Source organism: Pinus tabuliformis, chromosome 8 (genome assembly GCF_031772625.1).
Source record: "Pinus tabuliformis cultivar Carrire ecotype Pingquan chromosome 8, CPIR1, whole genome shotgun sequence".
Lineage (NCBI taxonomy): Eukaryota > Viridiplantae > Streptophyta > Pinopsida > Pinales > Pinaceae > Pinus > Pinus tabuliformis.
Genome location: NC_142294.1, coordinates 794,652,827 through 794,674,902, shown reverse-complemented (window position 1 = coordinate 794,674,902; position 22,076 = coordinate 794,652,827). Strand labels below are relative to the sequence as shown.

Sequence of the window (22,076 nt, the reverse complement as noted above, 5' to 3'; positions counted from 1 at the left end):
GAAGTGCCCTATCTGTGATTTCATCAGGTCCCATGAATAACCTGACAAAATCGTGACAGTGTGTCCCTCAAAGAGGTATTCCAAATCATTTCCCAACATCAACATTGTTGATTGCATCAAATCCTTCTAGGTAACAATATTTTGATGCATTGATCACTCCAACAGGGCCTTGAACATGGTGGAGTCCAGAAAAAAAGCTTAGAATTCCGAAGCAACACACCTATGCCTTACGGCATATGTAGAAACCAATGATGCATAATTGATCAAATTCACAAATGGTGTTTCCAATAATTGTAAAACTGCAATTGAGCCATCGACTCTCCGAAGGGGTATCTTAGGAAAAACAATGGAACTCTATAGTATTGCATATATCTCAATGTCTAAACAATTAGGTTCTCACGGATAACTAAAGAATTTGTCCTCACATGTGGGAAAGAATGTGCGTAGGAGATCAATTTCCTCCTCTTTAAATTTGAAAATTGCAACGAGACGTATATGCTCTTCTAATCCAACAAAGACAGTGTACTCCCCACCTAGGCGCACTCCATTGGGGTGGGCTTTGAATATCTAGTCAAAAGCCTGACAAATCTCTAGTTGTCTTCCAACATATATAACAATCAGCTTTCTGAGGTGACTTGATTCTGGTATGATTTCAACAATTGTTTTGTTGATAAGTGACTGAAGGCGTGGGATGCATGACTTAATTACAGTTTCAAGATGCTTCCATTTCAGGTCATTTTGAAAAACAACCTTGTTGATAGTGTGTAATATGTTACAATTGATTATATCCCATAGTTCAACAATATGTCCAACTGGAGCAAGATGTAGAGTGTTTTTTATTCTTCTGCCATAAGCTCTTTGGAAAGATGTCTCATGGTGGAAAAGAGAACCCATTTACCCACTTCTTCACCATCCTCTTCACTGGTAATCTTTGTTATGTCAAATAATTCTTCCAAAATCTCACAGATATTTCCAACACTTTTGTCATGTTTTAGATCAATTGCACCTTGGTCTATTCTTTTTTCACTCGTATATTTTCTTCTTATACTCAACTTGATTGTAGGAAATGGTGTTCATGCATCTGTAGAGACACTTTGTAGAGAATCAGACACAAGCCCTGCATGATTGTTTTTCAAAGCAATGCTAACATGTTCATTTTGCTGACTAATTTCTTTTTTCCATAACTTACTCATTGGATGGAATGGATTAGAACATTAATCAAGTCTTTTTAGAGATTATCCTTCTCACTCATCTACAAGGAGAAAAAGTGTGTGGAAAATCTCCTATCTAAGGATGGATGTTGTGGATTATTGCGTATGATTAATTACTCTGCTTTTGATAATGAAACATTTCAAAGATCAGAAGTATAAAAATCTAAAGGATCTTCGTAGACAATTTCTATAAACAACTGTTTGATATTGTTGATACTTAAAAAGATTATTTTCTCTTTTTGTGAAGAAAACTTTTAGATATTTTAAATAGGATCAACCAAGGTAAGATAGATTAGGAAGATCGATAAAGATGGAAAGGTAGATCTTTTGAATTTATATATTATTTATATGTAATGATGAAATAAGATATAATTTTGAGGGGCATAATAAAGGGATCAAAGATGTATGGGGATGACATAAAAAATATTGAATATGTAACTAATTTTTGATAATGAAAATATGTGGGTTTTTTCTTATTGGAAAAAAAAAAGATGCACTCAGCAGCTCTAAAACCTATGAATCAACAATGTAGTTCACAAATCAACCCTATAAATTCAATAAACAACACATTGCACTAATGGGGTGTTGGATTCTAGGTGTGGTTTCAGCAAAACAGATTTATCAGTAGTCATATAGGCCACATTTATCTCTCGGCTTGTGTTCTTGTGGAGACTACTGGTAATATTGAGTGAAGAGGATTAAGAATCACTGGAAAGAAAAAAATTGAAATGATGAGTGCATGTGACCTAATTTAGTGGCCCTAGAATCTTCTTTCTTGTCATCCCCTGGAAGATATTTTCTTAGAAATGTATTTATCAAAACATCCAATTTATGGTGAAGTTTGAATATGAATGGTTGCAACTTCATCATTTCTCTTAATCCTCCACGAAAGCTGGCTTGAACTCATGCACAAATTTGTTTTGGTCAATATCTCCAGAGATAAATTGATCCATTGATCCAATTGTTGTTTCTGAAATGTAACAACCAAGCTTTTCCCATGATATCTCATGTAACACATCTGAAGCAATTTTTGGACTATTTAGAAAAAGCTCGACTAGTCTTGGATGTTGTGAAATATCAAACGATATTTTTCCAGTGGAAGGATGTCTTGGAACCCCTGATTAAATTGCCACAATATGAAAATCACTATCATGTGTATTTTTGTCTTCAATGGTAAGGAAAATTCCTTCAAAAGTAGTCTCAGTCGCATTGTAGAATGCATCCACACGAACCTTATCATGTCATGCCTTTAAAGCCTTGATCCATCTCCAGTCTGAAATACAATTGATATTCCAAGGACAAAAATTCCAAAGCATTTACCATAGAATATTAACTTTGGTTCCTTGTGTTCCAAACTTTTATTTGAATTTATTTAAGGATTTTTCCTTTTTCACCCTCCTAGATAGTAAATTGGATTTTTTTTTAATTAGATAATAATGGTTGAGAATTGGATTTTTTTCAATTAAATAAATAAATAAATAAATAAATATATATATATATATATATATATATATATATATATATATATATATATATATATATATATATATTCTTGTTAGACAACTAATTTTTTTTCCATATTGAATTTAATTTGAATTTGACCTGAAACTCACTTTGACTTCATAATTATGAAATAAAACAAAGTGTCTCGTTCAAACCCAAACTCCTACCTACCTATAAAATAAAGCATAATGTCTTCTCCATCTAGCATGCACTATCGTGGGAGTCCAATGGTCATCACAGTTACTTAATTTACTTAATTTTGTAAAGGTCTTATTTTCAAGTAGTTGAATATGAAAATTTAAGGTAGCACTATGTTTTAAAGTTTTGATAATTAAACAAAATTGTAATATCATTAAATTTCTTCATAAATATATGAGATATATGACTTCGGAATAATTGGTGAAATTTTGAACAAATATTAAAAATAAGAAAATGAAGTTGTTTATATAAAGCATTTAGACTATCCAATTTTATCTAATTTTATCTATTTTTTATATAGTTTTATTAAAAATAAATAAAAAAACATCACACACTTTTCACAACCCAACTTCAATTAAAGAAGTGAGCCTCTAAGTGTATCCTATATTCATGAATATTTTATTTTTGTTATTTTATTTTATTTTATTCAATTAAAGAAGTGAGCCTCTAAGTGTATCCTATATTCATGAATATTTTATTTTTGTTATTTTATTTTATTTTATTTTTATTTTTTAATAAAAAGAAATTATTGCATTACAATTTTGACATCCCAGTATTAGAGTACATAACTTGTAAAGAAATGATGGTGTATGCATTTGCATTTTCCATTAAATTGTCCAATTACAAGCTATAATATCTAGCCACACGGTAAAGTGATCTATTCTAACTTGTAGCCACACAGGAAAGTGAACTATTCTAACTTGTAGCTACGTGGGAAAGTGAACTATTCTAACTTGTAAAGAAGAAATGATGTCGCATGTGTTTGCATTTTCCATTAAATTGTCCAATTACAAGCTACTATATCTAACCACCTGGGAAAATGAACTTGCAAATATATAATAGATTATACTAATTCAAAGAGAAAAGCCAGCGATCTTATGGATACATACTTGATTAACCAGATGCACTTCACTCTCAGAATTCCTCGCTTCTGAGAAGAAGGCCCCTCATGCTTTTTATTTTCGATTCAATCGTGTATAAACCGAATAGAGGTACGACTGTAAATTGTTCAGAGGCACCAAAGAGAACATTGAACGTCTAGCTATTATGCCTGATGAGAGAGGAAGATGGAAACCCGTTAGAAATTTACGCAGCAGAATAAAATCAAAGACGACAGAGCTCACCCAAACCAAGAATGGAGAATAAAAAATGAGCCCTAAACAACTTTCAAATAACGAACATGCCATTTCCCAATTTTCTTTGTTTCTTTTGAACTCCTGTAACTAGACACAAGTTGATTTGAAGTTCCCATCATCCCAAGCTCGACCTGGTAATCTCATAAGCAAGGAAGCAGGCGACATTGGCAGGAACACTTCTGGCCATGGCTTTGACCAAGCCTTTTAGACAAGCCTTTAAGCCCTTCTAAAGCAACAAGTTTCTTGATGACATTAATTGTACCAACATACTTTGGATGGTGAAATTCATCAATCTGAATGACACTCTTCAACTCTTCAAAGCATCAGTTGGATATACAAGTGTCCAGCTAGAAGCGCCAGAAATCCCACCAGAAACAAGCAGGGTACCCATGCCCAATTGAGATGCATCATGTCGTCATGCCATGAACGGCTTTAGAGCCTTATACACGCCATATGCAATGCCATTTACAGATACATCCCTTAATAAAGTAGGATAAAGCCCTTAAACAATTCTCTGGCTCCTTCGGATCTTAAGACATGCTTAGCTACATCAACTAGGCCATTGTGTTTAATAGAAGCTGTCACTCTTGTTACCCCTAAAGTTGCAACTGAAGCAGTAGCCAAAGCACTCTGAGCTTGCAATCTACATCTGATAAGCTTAGTTGGGTAAGTCAAGAAAGATAAGCAATCCCTGCCCCTTCTCCACACACCACCTGCTGCCCTACAGTGGCAAACCAGGCTCAACCCTAAATAGGGCTTCCATCTGACCTCTTGCACTAAACACAACTGCATTGCAAGCTGCGACAGTGGACAAAGGGGCTCCCATTCCTTTGTACATCCCTGTGAGGCCTTCTTTGGCAATGGTCTGCTTGACAACATCCATTGCACCGACATAGCGAAGATGCTGGCCAGGAAGAAGCAATGGTTGACTCTGGGGCTTCACCTCAATTGTGTCAAAGGGATGCCCAGATATCAGTTGTGTTGTTCCCCCAACAGTGCTAGAAATTAGATCCTTTGCTACAACGATTACCATAATTGGAAGCGACTAATCCTAAAACCTAATATCTACAACACACGGCTTTACTTTATGTGGAACTCTATCTGACATTTAATATCGATAAAATCCAGCCTTTTATTTAGTTTTCAATAAACGGAAGTATTCTAAATGCAGAAAGCTTCCTTAAAATGGGTGTTCAAGGTCACTCAAATTGTACATAGAACCTTAAAATGGGTGTTCAAGTCCACTCAAATTGTACAAAGAAGGCGGATGAATTGCTCACCTGATCAACATGCCTTGTCCAACAGTAAAAACAACTTAATGTAACCTAGCGGAAAACCTACAAGCAGAACCCTGCATGAGATGGACCAAGATTCAATAACTTGGAAGCAGCAGAACCTGGAAGTCAGTTGTTGGTTGGGGCGCTCATCCTCGATAGCATTTGCGGCAGATAAAGTTGAGCTTAGAAGGAGTTGAGTACCCACCTGTACAAATATCAAATCCATTAAAAACCCATATTAAGCTTAGAGGAATTAGAGGTTAGCAAATCGGAAAGGGCATTGAATTATGCCAGAGGACAACTTTCTCACCTGTGGTGGCTTGGAAACACAAGGCTTGACCTGCCATAACAGGAAAAATATTAGTTACCGTAAGTAGGCACAATGGCCCTCTGTACATGTATAGAAATGGAAAGAAAAACCATTAGAAAGAACAAAAATATATATATATACTTGCTCCTTAGTATTATTTTCGAATGCAGATAAGACAGTACTTCTTTGGACATTTGGAACAATAGACCACTCTGCCTTTGTCATTTCTTTTACAGTGATGGAAATTCGTATTCACAGTGTTCTGTGATGTTGCCTTCATTTTATTCCCCTATGCTGGAATATTGTGATGTTGCCTTCATTTTATTCTCCTATGCTGGAATATACTATCCACCCCCATCTGCATTTTTCTGACAAAATTCTTGGTATTCTTAACCTTGAAAACATCAGGAGTTGGGGTAATATTTAACCCCTCGTTGCTTAAATTCAGTGGCGCAGGTCATTTAGGCTCTGTGTTCGAAACCGATGCACTGTACTCCAAAAAGCCATTGGTTGCTTCCTTATTGTGATCCTCGTCAATTAACATCATCTTCGTTACCCGCATTCATTAATTTCAAAACCCCAAATTCTGCCCCAATTTCTTCCTGCTCCTCTTTGACCTTGCGTTTCCGCCCTCTCTTCTTCACACCACCATCAATGCCCTCATGTAACACAGTCCGGGGCTTCCTGCCCCGCTTCTTACCCTGGCCTCTGGTGCTCGCAGTGGCCTTGGACTCTTGTTGCTACTGCATTTGATGTTTCTCGCATTCCGACATTGGTACATTAGTGGGTTTAAGCACTGCAATTCCACAGGCCACAGCGCGGGGCTTCCTGCCCCGCTTTCTGCCTTGGCATCTGGAGCTCCCAGTGGCCTTGGGTTGCTGCTGCAGCAATTTTCTCGCAATCCCCAGTCCTCGGCATGCCCCGCTTCCTACCCTGGCCTCTGATGCTCGCAGTGGCCTTGGACTGTTGTTGTTGCTGAAATTGATGTCTCTGGCATTCCGACATTGGTGGTTTGAAGCTCTGCAACACCACAGCCCTGGGCCTGCTCCCATTGACCTTAGGCCGCTAGCGCCACATTGCTCTGAGCTCCTTTCGCTGCAATTCTCTCCTTGTGAGCATTCTAGTGTCGTCATTGTTCATCGCCATAACCTCCATGAAGAATTCAAACGGACTCTACCTGGAACTCCTGCGTAAAAAGCGCACAGATGTGGAGCGGAGAGCATTGTTCATTGCCATAAACTCCACTAAGAATTCAAATGGACTCTACCTGTAACTCCTCCATAAAAAGCGCACAGATGTCGAGCAGAGTTTTTTTAAGGGTATTTTAATGTTTTAAAACATTTTTATTAAATTAGACGGCTGATTTTTGTTCAATCATCTAACAAAAATTCTAACGGCTACGATTAGGACAGAAGGGCATTTTGGGGAGTTCATTTCAAATGGAAACGCCTTACGGCGTATATATATATAAAATAATTTTTTATTTAATATAATAATAAAAATTTTATAAAATAAAAAATATTAAACATAAATTTTAAGAATGATTTATCAACTCCTTCGCACTATGTCCCTCGGTTTTGTGCAAATGACTGATAATTCAAATATATTTGCATCCACATTCAAATATATTCAGTATTATATATTTTGTATTCTGCTTACATATTTATTTATTTTTTGTTATTTTTAGAGTAAATTTATTTATATTTTATCTATTTTACAAATCAGAAAATTATAGTTTTATGATATAAATTTACAAAAGAGACACTAAATTCATTTTAGGATTAAAACATACAATTTAAATAAAAGCCCATCACTGTCTCATGAAAAAAATCATATCGCCAAATTACAAAGGGAAAAGAAAAACAAAATGTTTCTGCGTCCATCTTCTATCTATCAAAACATCAATTACCTACCAATATGGAAAGGTCAAACACACAATTCACGTTTTTACTCAGACAGACCCTGACATCTTGTAGATGAGGGTTGGTGTGGGCCTCTTAAGCAACGAAAAGACTGTCCCACAAAGTGAAAGTTCCACCAAATGTATTGTAATGATGTACTCAACAACAATGAACATCTCATCTTTTTGGGTTTCCTGTGAACTAATGTACTTGATGATGTTCAATGAAACCAGCCACTCAAATCAATAGAAATTACAAGTATATCAAGGTAAAATCGTTTATTAATCTCACCTATCGGGCTCCATAGACAACTTGTAGTTGGCCTTTCAGAGGGATGACATGGATTTACCATGGTGTACTGGTAGTCTGGTAAAGGTGCCCTCTAAGCAACAGAGTACTGCAATGATGTAATATTAATCTCCAACTCAGTTTGTGGAGGTTATCTCTGGAGCTAATCAAGTTATCGACAACAACTCATCTTTTTGGATCCCATCAACTAATATAATTGATGAGATCTAACGAAGCCAACACCTCATCAATAGAAATTACAAATTTGCCTGGGAGGGTCACAGGCAAAATTGTTTACTAATCTCGCCTATCGATTTCTATATACAACTTGTACATGGCCTCTGTGGCCTCTCATAGGTGCTAGCGAAATGGTGCACGGGTTGGATTAATCCATGGTGTATTGCTAAATGCTTGTAAATGATTAAGAGAGGTTAAAAGTACTCAGGGGTTGATATTTCACATTTGCATAAACAAGCCCATACTCTGAAAGAATACTCAATATTTATTACAAGTACACTACAATGAAGTCATACCAATTTTAGAGATTTTAATTCATATTGATTCATTTACAGCAATTATTGAAGATAAATCTCATCTTGGTTGCAACTTTTCATTCTTCTCCAAGGGCTTCACTCTGAAGTTACAAAAGGAAAAAGTATTTAGATTCTTCTGAATAGCGCATCATTTATAATGCCATCTAATAGGAGTTAGAAAAGGGAAAAAAATGCTTAGATTCTAGCGAATAGCACATCACTTAAAGTACATACATGGCAAACATTTCCTAGCCTTTTGATTACTGCTTGTTATTTTGAATGCCCTTTAGTTCAAAAAGATATCATCCATGCTAAAAATGGTGGCCATCTTTTGCACGCAATGAACAATTTCATCTGTAGTGCAAATAAGGGAGCTCTCTTCCTTATTAGATCCCCAACATCCTGTCCCCAAGTGTTGTTAGTTAAAACCCAGATATGCTTAAATCTCGCTGCAAAAAGAATTTGTTGATTCAGCTCCTCGAGGATTGAATTTGAAGACTTCAATAACCTCCAACTATCATTTCGCTCTTCATAGATCAATCATGAATATTTCCCCTCCATTAGAAAAGTTGCATTTGAATTTTACTCCAATTGGTAGGAGATATTGGTTTGATTTTCATTTTTTGGACCGTGAGTATTATTATTGATTTTTGGAGTTAACAGGTTAACTTCTTCCCAATGGCAAAGCCTTTTCCATAAAAAGGAATACCCTGCCCTTTAAACTTCATCTCTGATTCTCCACAGCATGCTGGACAAATCATGCTGCAATGATCTGCTTAAAATTATTTTGTGACCATGGATTAGTTCCAGCTTTTTATGTTATAGCGGGTGCAACCCATTTCGTGCATGGAAAGCATGCACCTGCTTGTTGACTGCAATCCAACTGCATCCAGCCGTTGGTTTAATCCCCCTATCTTTCATGGTTTTTCTCAGCTTTTCAATACCATCCCACCGGCCCACTGAAGCATAGATATTTGAGAGCACAACATAAGTTGCTGCATTTTTCCAATCCAACTCAAAAAGGTGTTCTGCAGCGTATTCTCCTAACTCTGTATTGTTATGTATGATATAGGCACCAAGAAAACACCCCCAGACTATAGCATCAGGGGTTATTGGCATTTTTCTTATCAAGTCTTTAACCTCTTCCAGGTGCCCAGCACGGCCAACAAGGTCAGCCATGCAGCCATAGTGTTCTATCACAGGTGTGATCTGGTAACATTGACTCATAGAATTAAAGTACTTTTGGCCCTCATCCACTAGGCCTGCATGACAGCATGCCGACAACACATTGACGAAGGTAACACTGTCCGGTTTCATACCAGATTGTTGCATTTCTTGAAATAGTTTCAGGGCCTCCTTGCCACATCCATGCATTGCATATCCTGCAATCATTGAATTCCATGAAACCACATCTTTTCCATGTATTTTGTCGAAAACTTCATTTGCCTTGTCTATGCTTCCACATTTTGCATACATGTCGAAATACATTGCACTGAAAACCACTTCTAATTATTTCTTCATGGATTTCCATGCCCTGTTCCAGAGCTGCCAAATTAGCGCATGCTGGGAGAACACTGGCAAAGGTTTTCGAATCTGGCTGCACTGCTGCTTGTTGCATCTGTCGAAAAATCTCCAGAGCTTCCATGTTGTGCCCATTCTGTGCATAACCTGCAATAATGGCGGTCCAGGATGCAGCATTTCGTTGAGGCATTTTGTCAAACACTTTGCGTGCAATGTCTATTCTCTCACATTTTCCATACATGTCTACAAGGGCAGTTCCCACAAAGACATTAGATTCCAACCCACTTCTGATTACTTCTCCATGTATCTCTATACCCTGCTGCATAGTTCCCAAGTTCGCACACACTGGGAGAACACTGGCAAAAGTTTTTGCGTCCCGCTCAACGCCTGCCAGATGCATTTGCCTAAACATCTCCATGGCTTCCAAACTGAGTCCATTCTGCACATACCCAACAATCATCACAGTCCAGGAGACTACATTACGTTGGGGTATTTCTCTGAAAAGCTTCAATGCCTCATCTATGTATCCATTGTGCAGGTATCCCGTAATCATGGCGTTCCAGGAAACAATATTTCGTTCAGGCATTTTGTCAAACACATCGCGTGCTTTCTCAATAATACCACATTTTGCATACATGTCCAAGAGGGCAGTGCCTACAAAAACATCATACTGAAACCCTCGTCTGCTTATGGCCTCATGAACTTCCTCGAGGGTTTCCAAGGTGTTACATGCAGGAAGAACACCGGTAAAGGTGAATTGATCGGGTTGAATTTCACTCTGTTTTTTCATTTGACGAAACAGAACCAAAGCTTCCTGGGAAAATCCATGTCTGGCATATGCTGAAATCATGGCATTCCATGAAAAGGCGTCTCGTGTTGTCATCTGGTCGAACACTCGCCGAGAATCCTCCGGGCTCCCGCACGTAGCATACATAGTGATAAGAGTGTTAAGTAAGAATCTATCTCCGACAAAACCCCTCTGATGCATTTGGGCGTGGAATATTTTGCCGCCCGATAAGGCCTTAAGCTTAACGCAGCCCTGCGGGAGAGAAACACATGCACTTCTATCTACAACGTTGTCGGTAGCATGCAAGAAGCCGAGGGCGTCTTTTAGCAGGCCCACTTCACGCAGTGTTACCCCATTCTGTACAGACGGAGTGTTTGTGTTAGCTCCTGTTTCAAGTACAGCAATGGCAGACTGCCTAACTTGAAGATTAAGCACGAACCCAACGAGCATTACAGTCTTCTTCTTTTTCGGGTTTCTTAATGGCTGTCTCCTTAGCAACCTGTTCATCTGAATATGTTAAAGTTCAAATCTATGGCATCCCTGCTCCATAAATCTGCCGAATATAGGCAGATTTATTTCAAATTCGAGAACGACGAAAACGACACTGATCAAATGAAAAATATGTTACTGCTGCGTAAAAAGCGCACAGATGTGGAGCGGAGAGCATGGTTCATTGCCATAAACTCCACTAAGAATTCAAATGGACTCTACCTGTAACTCCTCTGTAAAAAGCGCACAGATGTCGAGCTGAGTTTTTTTAAGGGTATTTTAATGTTTTAAACATTTTTTTATTAAATTAGACGGCTGATTTTTGTTCAATCGTCTAACAAAAGATCTAACGGCTACGATTAGGACAGAAAGGCATTTGGGGGAGTTCATTTCAGAGGGAAACGCCTTACGGCATAATTAGTTTTATCGGCATTAGATTAATTTGTTTTAATAAATAACCACCTAGTACATATAGTACATGTCTACCTCGTCAGTTCTATGAACCCTGGCTTGACAATTAATGATAGGGATCTAATTCGCAATTAAATCACCCAAAATTTTGTCACCGTTGTTGGGGAGGTATACATAGGTTTTTATTTTGAAGTTTAGATAACTCATTATAGTTGCATTCATTCTTACATGCGTGATTAAAAGCATATAAAAATCATTTAGGATGCATATTAGATTTGGAATTTTTTTTCAAAATTTTGTACTAATCTATGTGCACAACAGTAATTATCAACAAGTTGGAGTAATTCATAGACAATTAAGAATTTGAAGAATGTTCTTCCAAGAACTTTCCTGAATCTTAGAAACATCTAGGATATCTACCCCTCAAGAAGATTATATTTTAACTAGATGCAAAAACTTGTTTGTCTCTCCACCTCCCCTGTTAGGATAATCCGACACATAGGAAATAGTTAAGTATAACTTGGTCTAGTGTAGAGTTAAGGAAAGTGTGGTTCTTTACTATGTACTTTTGTAACTCACAATCTGACGGTCATGATATGTTCTAGACATGAAGTGATCCGACTATTCATTCTCTCCTCGGTATTTTCGACACTTGATCCATGGCTTAACACCCGAATGATCCATGATCTCTATTTAAAGAGCATGGAGGGTCATTCATAGGGTGACCATTCATGAGAGAAGATTTTGTAAATTTTATTTATTTTATTAAAAAATTTCCTGAAGAGGCCGTGTTGGCTCAGGCCATGAACCGTTTCCCTCTTTGAGGGTTTTAACCACATCAAGAATACCGGTGTGTTGATCTGTGATCTTTTTGTGAGCAGTGTGCTTTGGTCTTCTATCTGAGGAACTTACCCTGTAAATTCCTACATGGTATTAGAGCTATATGAGGGCCGCATCTGTTGGTGATCCAAATCCGAAGCTAGTACAACTCCATCTGACAGTTGTTTCCTATATTTACTATTTTTGACAGCTTTTGGGCCGAGCAGATTGCTCTATTGTGTTAGGAGCATCTGTTCTAGTGAGGAAGCCCTTTCATTTCATGCCAAAAGGTTTCCTATAGCCCTAGCTACATAATTTTTAATATCTGGAGGTATATAGTCTTTATTTGCAGTTTTATTTATTCATCTCTTTGTTTATTTTAGTTTATTTAGCTCTCTATTTTTTTTATTACCATATCTATACCTTTCATTTCTGTGTATTCTCTTTGCCTTGTGACTTTGTGTGATTTGGGCGAATCAGAAATAGAAAGGAAGGATTTTTCTCAGGCATATGCACTTTTCTGCCACACCTTAGTCTGATTTTCGAAAATTAGAGATATTGAGTAAAATATTTAGTTTCCGACAAAAGCTAACTTCAAGCCATAAGGTTTGGTTTTTTTTGCATGTCCATGTTGGGTTGTGTGGTATTTTGTTTTGTAGGCAAAAAGGTCTTTTTCAAGTAATCATGCACTCCAAAGCTTCAGTGACTAAAAAAAAAAAAACAAACAAACAAACAAAAATAAAAACTCCTTCCTCTTTTCCAAAAATAACTAACCTTTTAAACTAGCTCACTTGGTTCAAAGTTACTTTATGAGAATAGAGGTTTTGGGTTCAAGTCCTTCTTTCTATTGGTTTACTTTTTCAAAAATCACATGTAACATATGTTGTAAAGTTAGTTTATGTAAAAGTGTTTTCACACATTATAAAAAGTGAGTCATTTATAATTCTAAAGTCTCTTTATCTTTTATTTAAGTTACAATTTAGTGGGTAGCTCATAATGTACCATTGTAAAAGTGACTTTCACTTATTTATAAAGGTGGGTCACATAATTTTTTTAAAGTGAGCTAATTAGACTAAGTTTGGTCATTTGAGACTTTCTCATCATCTAGATGCAATGAAGTAGGTGAGTCAAACTCCTTGTGGTGAGGCATGAGGTCAGTGTCCTGTTCCAACTTCTGCTGCTCCATGTCTGTATCCAACTGTTCGAGCATCTGTTCTATCTCATGAGAAAACTCTTGCCCCTACGATGGTTCACCCTGTTCACCTGATGCTAGCTGCTTAAAAGAATCAAATACTTGTATGGGTGTTGCTTCATCTGTCTAAACATGATGCACCCCCTAATATATCTACTGCTACTGCGTTTCCTTCTCCTATTGGCGCAGCTCTTGTTCTTTCTGGAGTTACTCCCTCATCTCATGCAACTCCTTCTCTGCTTCTTCCATTCTCTTCTTAACCATCTACCTTCACGCGATGCGCTTGTCACACTGCTGCCTCTTTGCCTGAATAGCCATAGCTTCTTGTTCTACGAGTGGATCTGCTTCTTCCATGCAATTGACAATATTCCTCTTCCCTTTGTCGCGCATAGTTATGCTTGGCTCTGCTGCCTATGCTCTTGCTACTACTGTTGGTGCTCTCTGTGATGCTACTTCATGTTGCTTTGCTAACTACTACACGGCGAAACCGACCTATTCGTTGGGTCTAGAGGAACTGTAGCAGTACCTCCATGAGTTTTCCTCGGTCCAATTAAATGCCCCATGGACCCAATTGAACTCAACTCTCATGCAATGATCCTGCGCAATGCAATGTGGGTCATACTGATTGAAGCTTCGGAGGTCGAATGGGTACTTCTTCATGTGGTCTGCTTCGACATCCGCTTTCTTGATACTCTGGATCTCATACGACCCAATCCGTAATGGAAGAGCGAGCCAAGGTGCCTTCTTATTCTGTTGTGGTCTAGCTATCAATCCTATCGAGATGTGATGCGCTACTTCCCGCATGACAAGTACATCTAAGGCAAACTTTGGTTGAACATGCAGAGGCTTCTCCACACTGAAAATTCAGATGAAAGTGCTGGACAGTGAGGCATACCAATCTACAATGCCTAACAACGCATCCATCGCTTCCTCCAACATGCGGGTTGGATCCTCTTCGAATATCATCTTTTACACTGGGGTGAAAAAATGATCGGATAGCCGTATGATTACTCCTCTGTAGCTGCATTTAGAAAACAACTTGAAATATGTGTTCATAATAGTCTCCATTGGTGACCATATCCATTCCAAGCCTAGGAACTCATGTCAGTCATAGACGGATGCAGGAAGACATGTAAATCTCTGCATGCATACCTTCAGGTGACTTTCGAGCCTTCGTGACTTGTTCCTTCAGCTGATGAGCTAGTATGTTAGACCAATTGCATGGTTTTCCTTCTATAGCCAGTTGGTCCAATGCAATCACCCAGCTCTGAGGAAAGGTTTCAGTTCTTTCTTGGCCACACAGTCGACATGCAAATATGAACAAGTATTGGTACACCTCTCTCAATATCTTCATCTTGTAGATTTGGTTGCATGTCATCCTAAAACGAGCTGGCTCCTTTACCCAATCCTTCAGAATGTCTCTGTAGTAAGATCTACTGTTGGGCAAGTTGAATGGAGGAGTCATGAGAATCACGGGCTCGAAAATCTAACACATCTCATCATAATCTTGTGCCTAGAACATTGCAAGCTTTGTCCTACTGACACTCCTCAAGGTCATCGTCTCGGGGTCAGTGTGAGAGACAATCCATTGAATCATGTCCGCGCATGGGAACGCAAGGTATCTGCATGCAATCCGGTACAAGCCTGACTTGTGAATGTTCACGTACACCTGACGGTCTTCGAGGTCTTCCACAAAAGTGCCTGTGAATGTTTCATTAACCTCTTACCACTTCATTTTGATGTCCTTGTCTAGATACAACTTCGTGTCTTCATAGATCGGCAAGCTAGAGGACATCTGCTCAGCTGCTGCTCCAGCTACAATACCATCAATGTCCTAGGATCCTGTTCTCTTGAAAGCCATTGAGACAAATGAACACCTGAAAGATATGGAGACAAGCAACATGCATGGAAATAAATATGTCAGTGAAAACAAAGCAAATCCGAGGAAGGACAAAGCACATACCTGGGAAACCAGTGAGCAATATTACACAAATTTTACTGGGAGGTTGGATGACTGGCTGCCAGAACTGCGCAAAAGGTAGTCTGGGTTGTCTGGGAGGTAGGACTAGCTACTAGATCTGCAAAATGTGCAACCCAATCATGTTGTTGGCTGTTGGGATTGCACAATCTACAATTCCCGCTGGGAAGGACTACTGGCCCAGGGACAGGTTTGTGCAATTCCTTAGGCCAAGTAGCCACTGTCCTCCAGAAATGTGTAGAACAGTCCTGGAGGCTAGTGCTGGGAAAGAATTCACATTTCTGGAGAGGAAGGTGGGCCTTCCTTCCCCAGATTGCACAATGCAGCCTTGGTGGAGGCAAAGTCCAGGCCAAGATTGGCCCGACTTGGAAAAAGGTAACTAGAAGCAAATAAGATAGTGAATGCATGGTGACACTAAGTGATAGCAGAATTGATTGACAGTGCATGAAAAACATGAATGAAATATTCAGCAAACAGATCAATCATGCATGTGGGTAAGGCAATTCGCCGGTTGGGTGAACATCCGTGCAAAACAATTTCATGCATGTGACAGCAATGAGATAGCAACAAAAACTGAAATAGAGCTAGGAAAAGCTAGTATACATGTAAATGATAACAAGCATTCAAATAAATCAAGAAAACAACACTCACACAAGCGAATACACAAAAAGTGACAGAAATGCTGAAAAAGACAAGTTGAGGCCACTTACCCATGAATAGCTGAGTCGGATGTGTCGAAGAGTCCTGGATGTGTTGTGGGATGTTAAAGCTCCAAGATCGATGTGAATGAATGAGCTCTAATGCATCAAATAAATAAGTTTGGTCTCATGACGTGCATGCCACAAATCTAGGAAAAAGCAACACTTGGAGGGAAACTTCTAAAATAACTTTGCATGTAACCCCCGGCTGCTAAAAATAGCTCCCTAAATCATGGGATGCCCTTTGCATGTTTCCTTTTTCTATTTCGGGAAGAACCAGTCATGCATGCATGCAAGTCGAGTTTCCTCGGTCCTGGGTCGAACTGGTCGACTGGACTGCTTATGCGTGCAGTTTCTCGACTTCTTGGGAAAAATGTGCATTTCTAGTTGGGATCTAGGTTGACTGCCAAGGAGGTTTGCACAATTTATGGGTAGAGTAGCTGACTGCTACCCAAATTTGTGCAAATCCTAGGATAAAAAACCCTGCTGGGGAAATTCAAGCAAATCTTGCTAGGAGTGTTGGCTGGTAGGATTGTGCAATCCTGGAGCCCAGCAGGCTGTCTAAGAGGATTACGTAATTTTTGGAGGGAAGGTTGGTTGCCCTCCAGAAATGTGCAATTTTCAAGGGGAAAGGACCAAGTCTGGGTGAACAACCTATGAGGGGAATGGATCAAATGTGATCAACAGGTTGCCTTTGTGCGAGGAGAACACTTAAAGCTTGAGTACTTAGCGAAGCAAGACAAAGTGCTGTGAAAGGTTGGTAGGGAGGCTCCAAAACAGGCTAAGGAAAAATTTTGGAGGGTGGTTGTAGCCACTACAACAATATTATAATTGAATTTGTGTTTTAATATTAGGAAATTAAAATGTTTTCATATATATCTTAAAGTGGTATGAGTTTTATGATATTGTAGGCCTACTTGGGGATTCTAGAAGGGTCCTACTTGGCCATCCAACCACAAATGAGAATTTGTGGAATAATTGTAGAAGATGTGGATCCTTAACTATTCACATCCAAAGGAGAAGAATCATGGATGAGAGGATTTTGAGAGGATTTGTTTCTTACATTTTTAGGAGATTGGTTGTAACCACAAGAGATAAATGTGGATTTAGGAGAGATCTAAAGATCTATATTTATTGAATAGTCATCCTTAAATTTTGTATCAATAAGAGTGCACCCTTCATACAAAGGGTTGTTAGTTTTCAATTGTAACTAGTTAGTGTTGTTGTCAAGTTGTTAGATGCAAGTTAGAAGTTGTGAGCATTAGTGTTAGTTGCTCATTGCTAGTTGGAGGTTCCAAGTTCTAGATGTAATTTGTAAAGTGAGGATAAATAATTCCTGCGATATCTTGTAACTTCATTTTTATGAAATACATACTGCCACATTGATTTTCACGATGTGATAGTTGATTCAGTGCACTTGTTGAGGAATGGAGAGCCCCCATCAACCACAGTTTGCACACCTCTGTACATATTGGTAACATAGTACTTATTTCATTTCTTTTCATGCAATTATGCTTTTACTTTCAACAAGTGTGATTTCATTTCAGGAGGTGTGATTTACTTTCTAGCAAGTGTGATTTCATTTATGCAAGTGTGGTGTGATTTCAATTCTGCAAGTGTGATTTCATTTATGCAAGCGTGGTGTGATTTAATTTATGCAAGTGTGATTTCATTTTCAAGAAAGTGTGATTTCCTTTATGGATGTGTGATTTCAATTTCTTTATGTTTTGTTTGGTTTGGATTAGATTGATTTAACTTGTTTGGTAATTAGTTTTATTGGCATTAGATTAATCTCTTTTAATAAATAACCACCTAGTACATATAGTACATGTATACCTCGTCAGTTCTACGAACCCCAGGTTGACAATTAATGATAGGGATTTAATTCGCAATTAAATCACCCAAAATTTTGTCACCGTTTTCAGGGAGGTATACATAGGTTTTTATTTTGAAGTTTAGACAACTCATTATAGTTGCATTCATTCTTACATGCATGATTAAAAGCATATAAAAATCATTTAGGATGCATATTAGATTTGGATATTTTTTTCAAAATTTTGTACTAATCTATGTGCATGACAGGAATTATCAACAAGTTGGAGTGATTCATAGACAATTAAGAATTTGAAGAATGTTCTTCCAAGAAATTTCCTGAATCTTAGCAACATCTAGGATATCTACCTCTCAAGAAGAGTATATTTTAACTGGATGCAAAAACTTGTTTGTCTCTCCACCTCCCCCGTTAGGATAATCTAACACATAGGAAATAGTTAAGTATAACTTGGTCTAGTGTAGAGTTAAGGAAAGTGTGGTTCTTTACTATGTACTTTTGTAACTCCCAATATGATGGTCATGATATGTTCTAGACATGAAGTGATCCGACTGTTCATTCTCTCCTCGGTATTACTGACACTTGATCCATGGCTTAACACCCGAATGGTCCATGATCTCTATTTAAATAGCATGGAGGATCATTCGTAGGGTGACCATTCATGAGAGAAGATTATGTAAATTTTCTTTATTTTATTAATAAATTGCCTGAAGTGGTCGTGTTGGCTCAGGCCGTGGACTGTTTCCCTCTTTGAGGGTTTTAACCACGTCAAGAATACTGGTGTATTGATCTGTGATATGTTTGTGAGCGGTGTCCTTTGGTTTTCTATCTGAGGAACTTACCTTGTAAATTCCTACATGGTATCAGAGCTATATGAGGGCCACATCTATTGGTGATCCAAATCGGAAGTTGGTACAACTCCATCTAACAATCGTTTCCTATATTTACTATTTCGGACAGCTTTCAGGCCAAGCAGACTGCTCTATTGTGTTAGGAGCATCTGTTCTAGTGAGTAAGCCCTTTCGTTTCACGCGAAAAGGTTTCCTATAGCCCTAGCTACATCATTTTTAATATCTGGAGGTATATAGTCTTTATTTGCAATTTTAATTACTCATCTCTATGTTTATTTCAGTTTATTTAGCTCTCTATTTTTTTTATTACCAGATCTATACCTTTCATTTTTGCGTATTCTCTTTACCCTGCGAATCTGTTCAATCTGGGCAAATCAGAAACAGAAAGGAAGGATTTTTCTCAGGCGTATGCACTTTTTTGCCGTACCTTAGTCTGATCTCGGAAAATCAAAAACATCGAGTAAAATATTTAGTTTCCAATGAAAGCTAACTTCAAGCCATAAGGTTTGGTTTCTTTTGCATGTCTGTGTTGGGTTGTGTGGTATTTTGTTTTGTAGGAAAAAAGGTCTTTTTCAAGTAATCATGCACTCCAAAGCCTCAGTGACTAAAAAAAACAAACAAATAAACAAACAAACAAACAAAAATAAAAACTCCTTCCTCTTTTCCAAAAATTACTAACCTTTTAAACTAGCTCACTTGGTTCAAAGTTACTTTATGAGAATAGAGGTTTTGGGTTCAAGTATTTCTTTCTATTGATTTACTTTTTCAAAAATCACATGTAACTTATGTTTGAAAGTTAGTTTATGTGAAAGTGTTCTCACACATTATAAAAAGTGAGTCATTTATAATTCTAAAGTATCTTTATCTTTTATTTAGTTACAATTTAGTGGTAGCTCATAAAGTACCATTGTAAAAGTGACTTTCACTTATTTATAAAGGTGGGTCACATAATTTTTTTAAAGTGAGCTAATTAGATTAAGTTTGGAAAGGGGGGGAATTTTTTTTAAAACATAACATTATCATTCACTTCCGCACATTCACGTACTTTGTCGACATCTTCAACAATGTTTCTTCAGAAAGTCATAAATTCTTCATCTTGAAGTTGTTTTCAAAGCCGTTTTTTTTAATTGGCCTAATTTTTCGAGATATTTCCATTGGAACACTTAGTTTCAACATCTACAACTTCAATTTATGTTAAAATGGAAAGTTCATCCCAAGTTATTCTTGACAACACCAACTACTTCCAATGGTTATCCTAAATTGTGGATTTACTTAGAAGTAAAGGTCTTTATAGAATAACCTCAGGCCAAGAATATAAACCTAAAGATGAAGATAAGGCAGCCAAATGGGAAAATAGGCAAGATCAAGCACGTGGTTTGATAGGGATGTCTATTTCTCCAGACCTTAGATTCCATATCGCAGAACTTGATACCTCTGATGAAGCAATGAAATAACTCAATAAAGTTTTTGGAATTAAAAATGAAATTAGAGCCCATCAACTTGAAAATGAGTTGCTTATGTTGGACCCCAATAATATTTCTTCCATTGAAGATATTTTTTGTCCAAGTTCAAGACCCTTAGACTTCTCTTGGAAGGTGTTAAGGTTAAGAAAGAAGATGGTAGCCTTATCTATTCCATTCTTACAAAGTTAGGACCAGCCTACTCTGTGTTTGTTTCCACCTTCCATTCTACTAGAGAAGCCTTTATTTCTCAAGGACAAGCCTACATGTCCCCCTCTTTTGATGCCTTTTGTGATTCTTTAATAAGATAACAAGAAAAACTCTTACATCTTGGTCTTCTTAATCTTGGAAACTCTTCTAAGAAATCCTTAGCCTCCCAACAACAACCAAGTTCAAAGAATCCTAAGAAGCAACATCCTAAAAAGAATGGTCCTAAACCAACCAAGGGTCCTAAGCACTTTCAGTCTCAAAATGAAAAATCAATTCAACAAAATAATAAGGAAAAAAAAAAAAAAGGAAGAAGATTGATAGAAATTGCAACTTTTGTAATCGAGATGGCCACTTAGAATCCAAATGCTTTAAGAAGATGGATGCCTTGGAAGTAACAATGAAGAATCATAACCTCCATTTGGAGCACTCTTCAACTTCAACTTCATATTCAGGAATAACACTTTCTGCATGTGGTTGTCAAGCATCTTGGTTTGGTTATGCACTAAATGTGCCTTCTTCTTCTCATTCCCATGAGTGGCTCATTGATTCTGGAGCTTCTTATCACATGGCCAAAAACAAAGCCATGTTTTCTTCTTTAAATGATTGTAACACCAAAAATATATATGTTGGTGATGATAGATCTCTTAGTGTTGTAGGGACTCAAACTATTCATCTAGACAATGGTCAATTTAATGATGTATTATGTGTTCCAAACTTATCCTGCAACCTTCTATCTGTATATCAAATAACTCATTCAGGTGAAGGTAGAATCGTTTAATTTTCACCTCATGATGTTCTAATTAAGAACCTAAGAGATCCTAGACAGATTTTAGCTACTGGAATTGTTGATGATTCTACAAGGTTGTATAAGTTTAACAACTTTGGGTCATTAACTCTTCACTCAGTATTTTTTGCTCATAATGATGAAGTGAGAAAACTTTGGCATTAGTGATTTGGTCACTTAAACTATCACTCCCTTCAAAATCTATGTAAAGAAAATATGGTGACAGATCTTCCTATAGTATCTTGTAGAGATGGTGTTTGTTCTAGATGTGTACTCAGAAAACATCATTGGGATAGTTTTGAAAAATGTGCCTCTTGGCCTACCTAGACCTTTTATAGCTTGTGCATAGTGATTTATGTGGTCCACTTCCATTTGTTTCATTCTCTGGCTACAAGTATTTCTTAACTTTCATTGATGATTTCTCTAGACGCACTTGGCTATACTTCTTAAAACTCAAAAGTGAAGTATTTAACATGGTCTTGGCCTTTAAGGCCTTTGTTGAGAAACAATCTGGACATAAAATTCTTAAGCTAAGATCTGATAATGGCGGAGAATACGTTAACAACAAATTCATCAACTTTTGCACTGAGCATGGAATTCAAATGCAACATACTGTTCCATATACTCCACAGCAAAATGGTGTAGCTGAAAGGAAGAATCGCACCTTAAAGGAAATGGCTAATTGTAT

At 37.6% G+C, this 22,076-nt stretch overlaps 1 protein-coding gene and 2 pseudogenes across 1 annotated transcript; all 3 read right to left on the bottom strand.

The window, feature by feature from the left end:
- Positions 1 to 4,163: 4,163 nt before the first annotated feature.
- LOC149237958 (mitochondrial carnitine/acylcarnitine carrier-like protein) lies at positions 4,164 to 5,405 on the bottom strand (annotated as a pseudogene).
- A 3,771-nt stretch (positions 5,406 to 9,176) lies between these two features.
- On the bottom strand, positions 9,177 to 9,749 carry LOC149237957 (pentatricopeptide repeat-containing protein At2g03880, mitochondrial pseudogene; annotated as a pseudogene).
- A 46-nt stretch (positions 9,750 to 9,795) lies between these two features.
- LOC149237956 (pentatricopeptide repeat-containing protein At1g31430-like) lies at positions 9,796 to 11,172 on the bottom strand. The gene has a single exon (XM_089369437.1). The coding sequence runs from the start codon at positions 11,170 to 11,172 to the stop codon at positions 9,796 to 9,798; it is 1,377 nt and encodes a 458-aa protein (XP_089225563.1).
- Between the last annotated feature and the right edge of the window lie 10,904 nt (positions 11,173 to 22,076).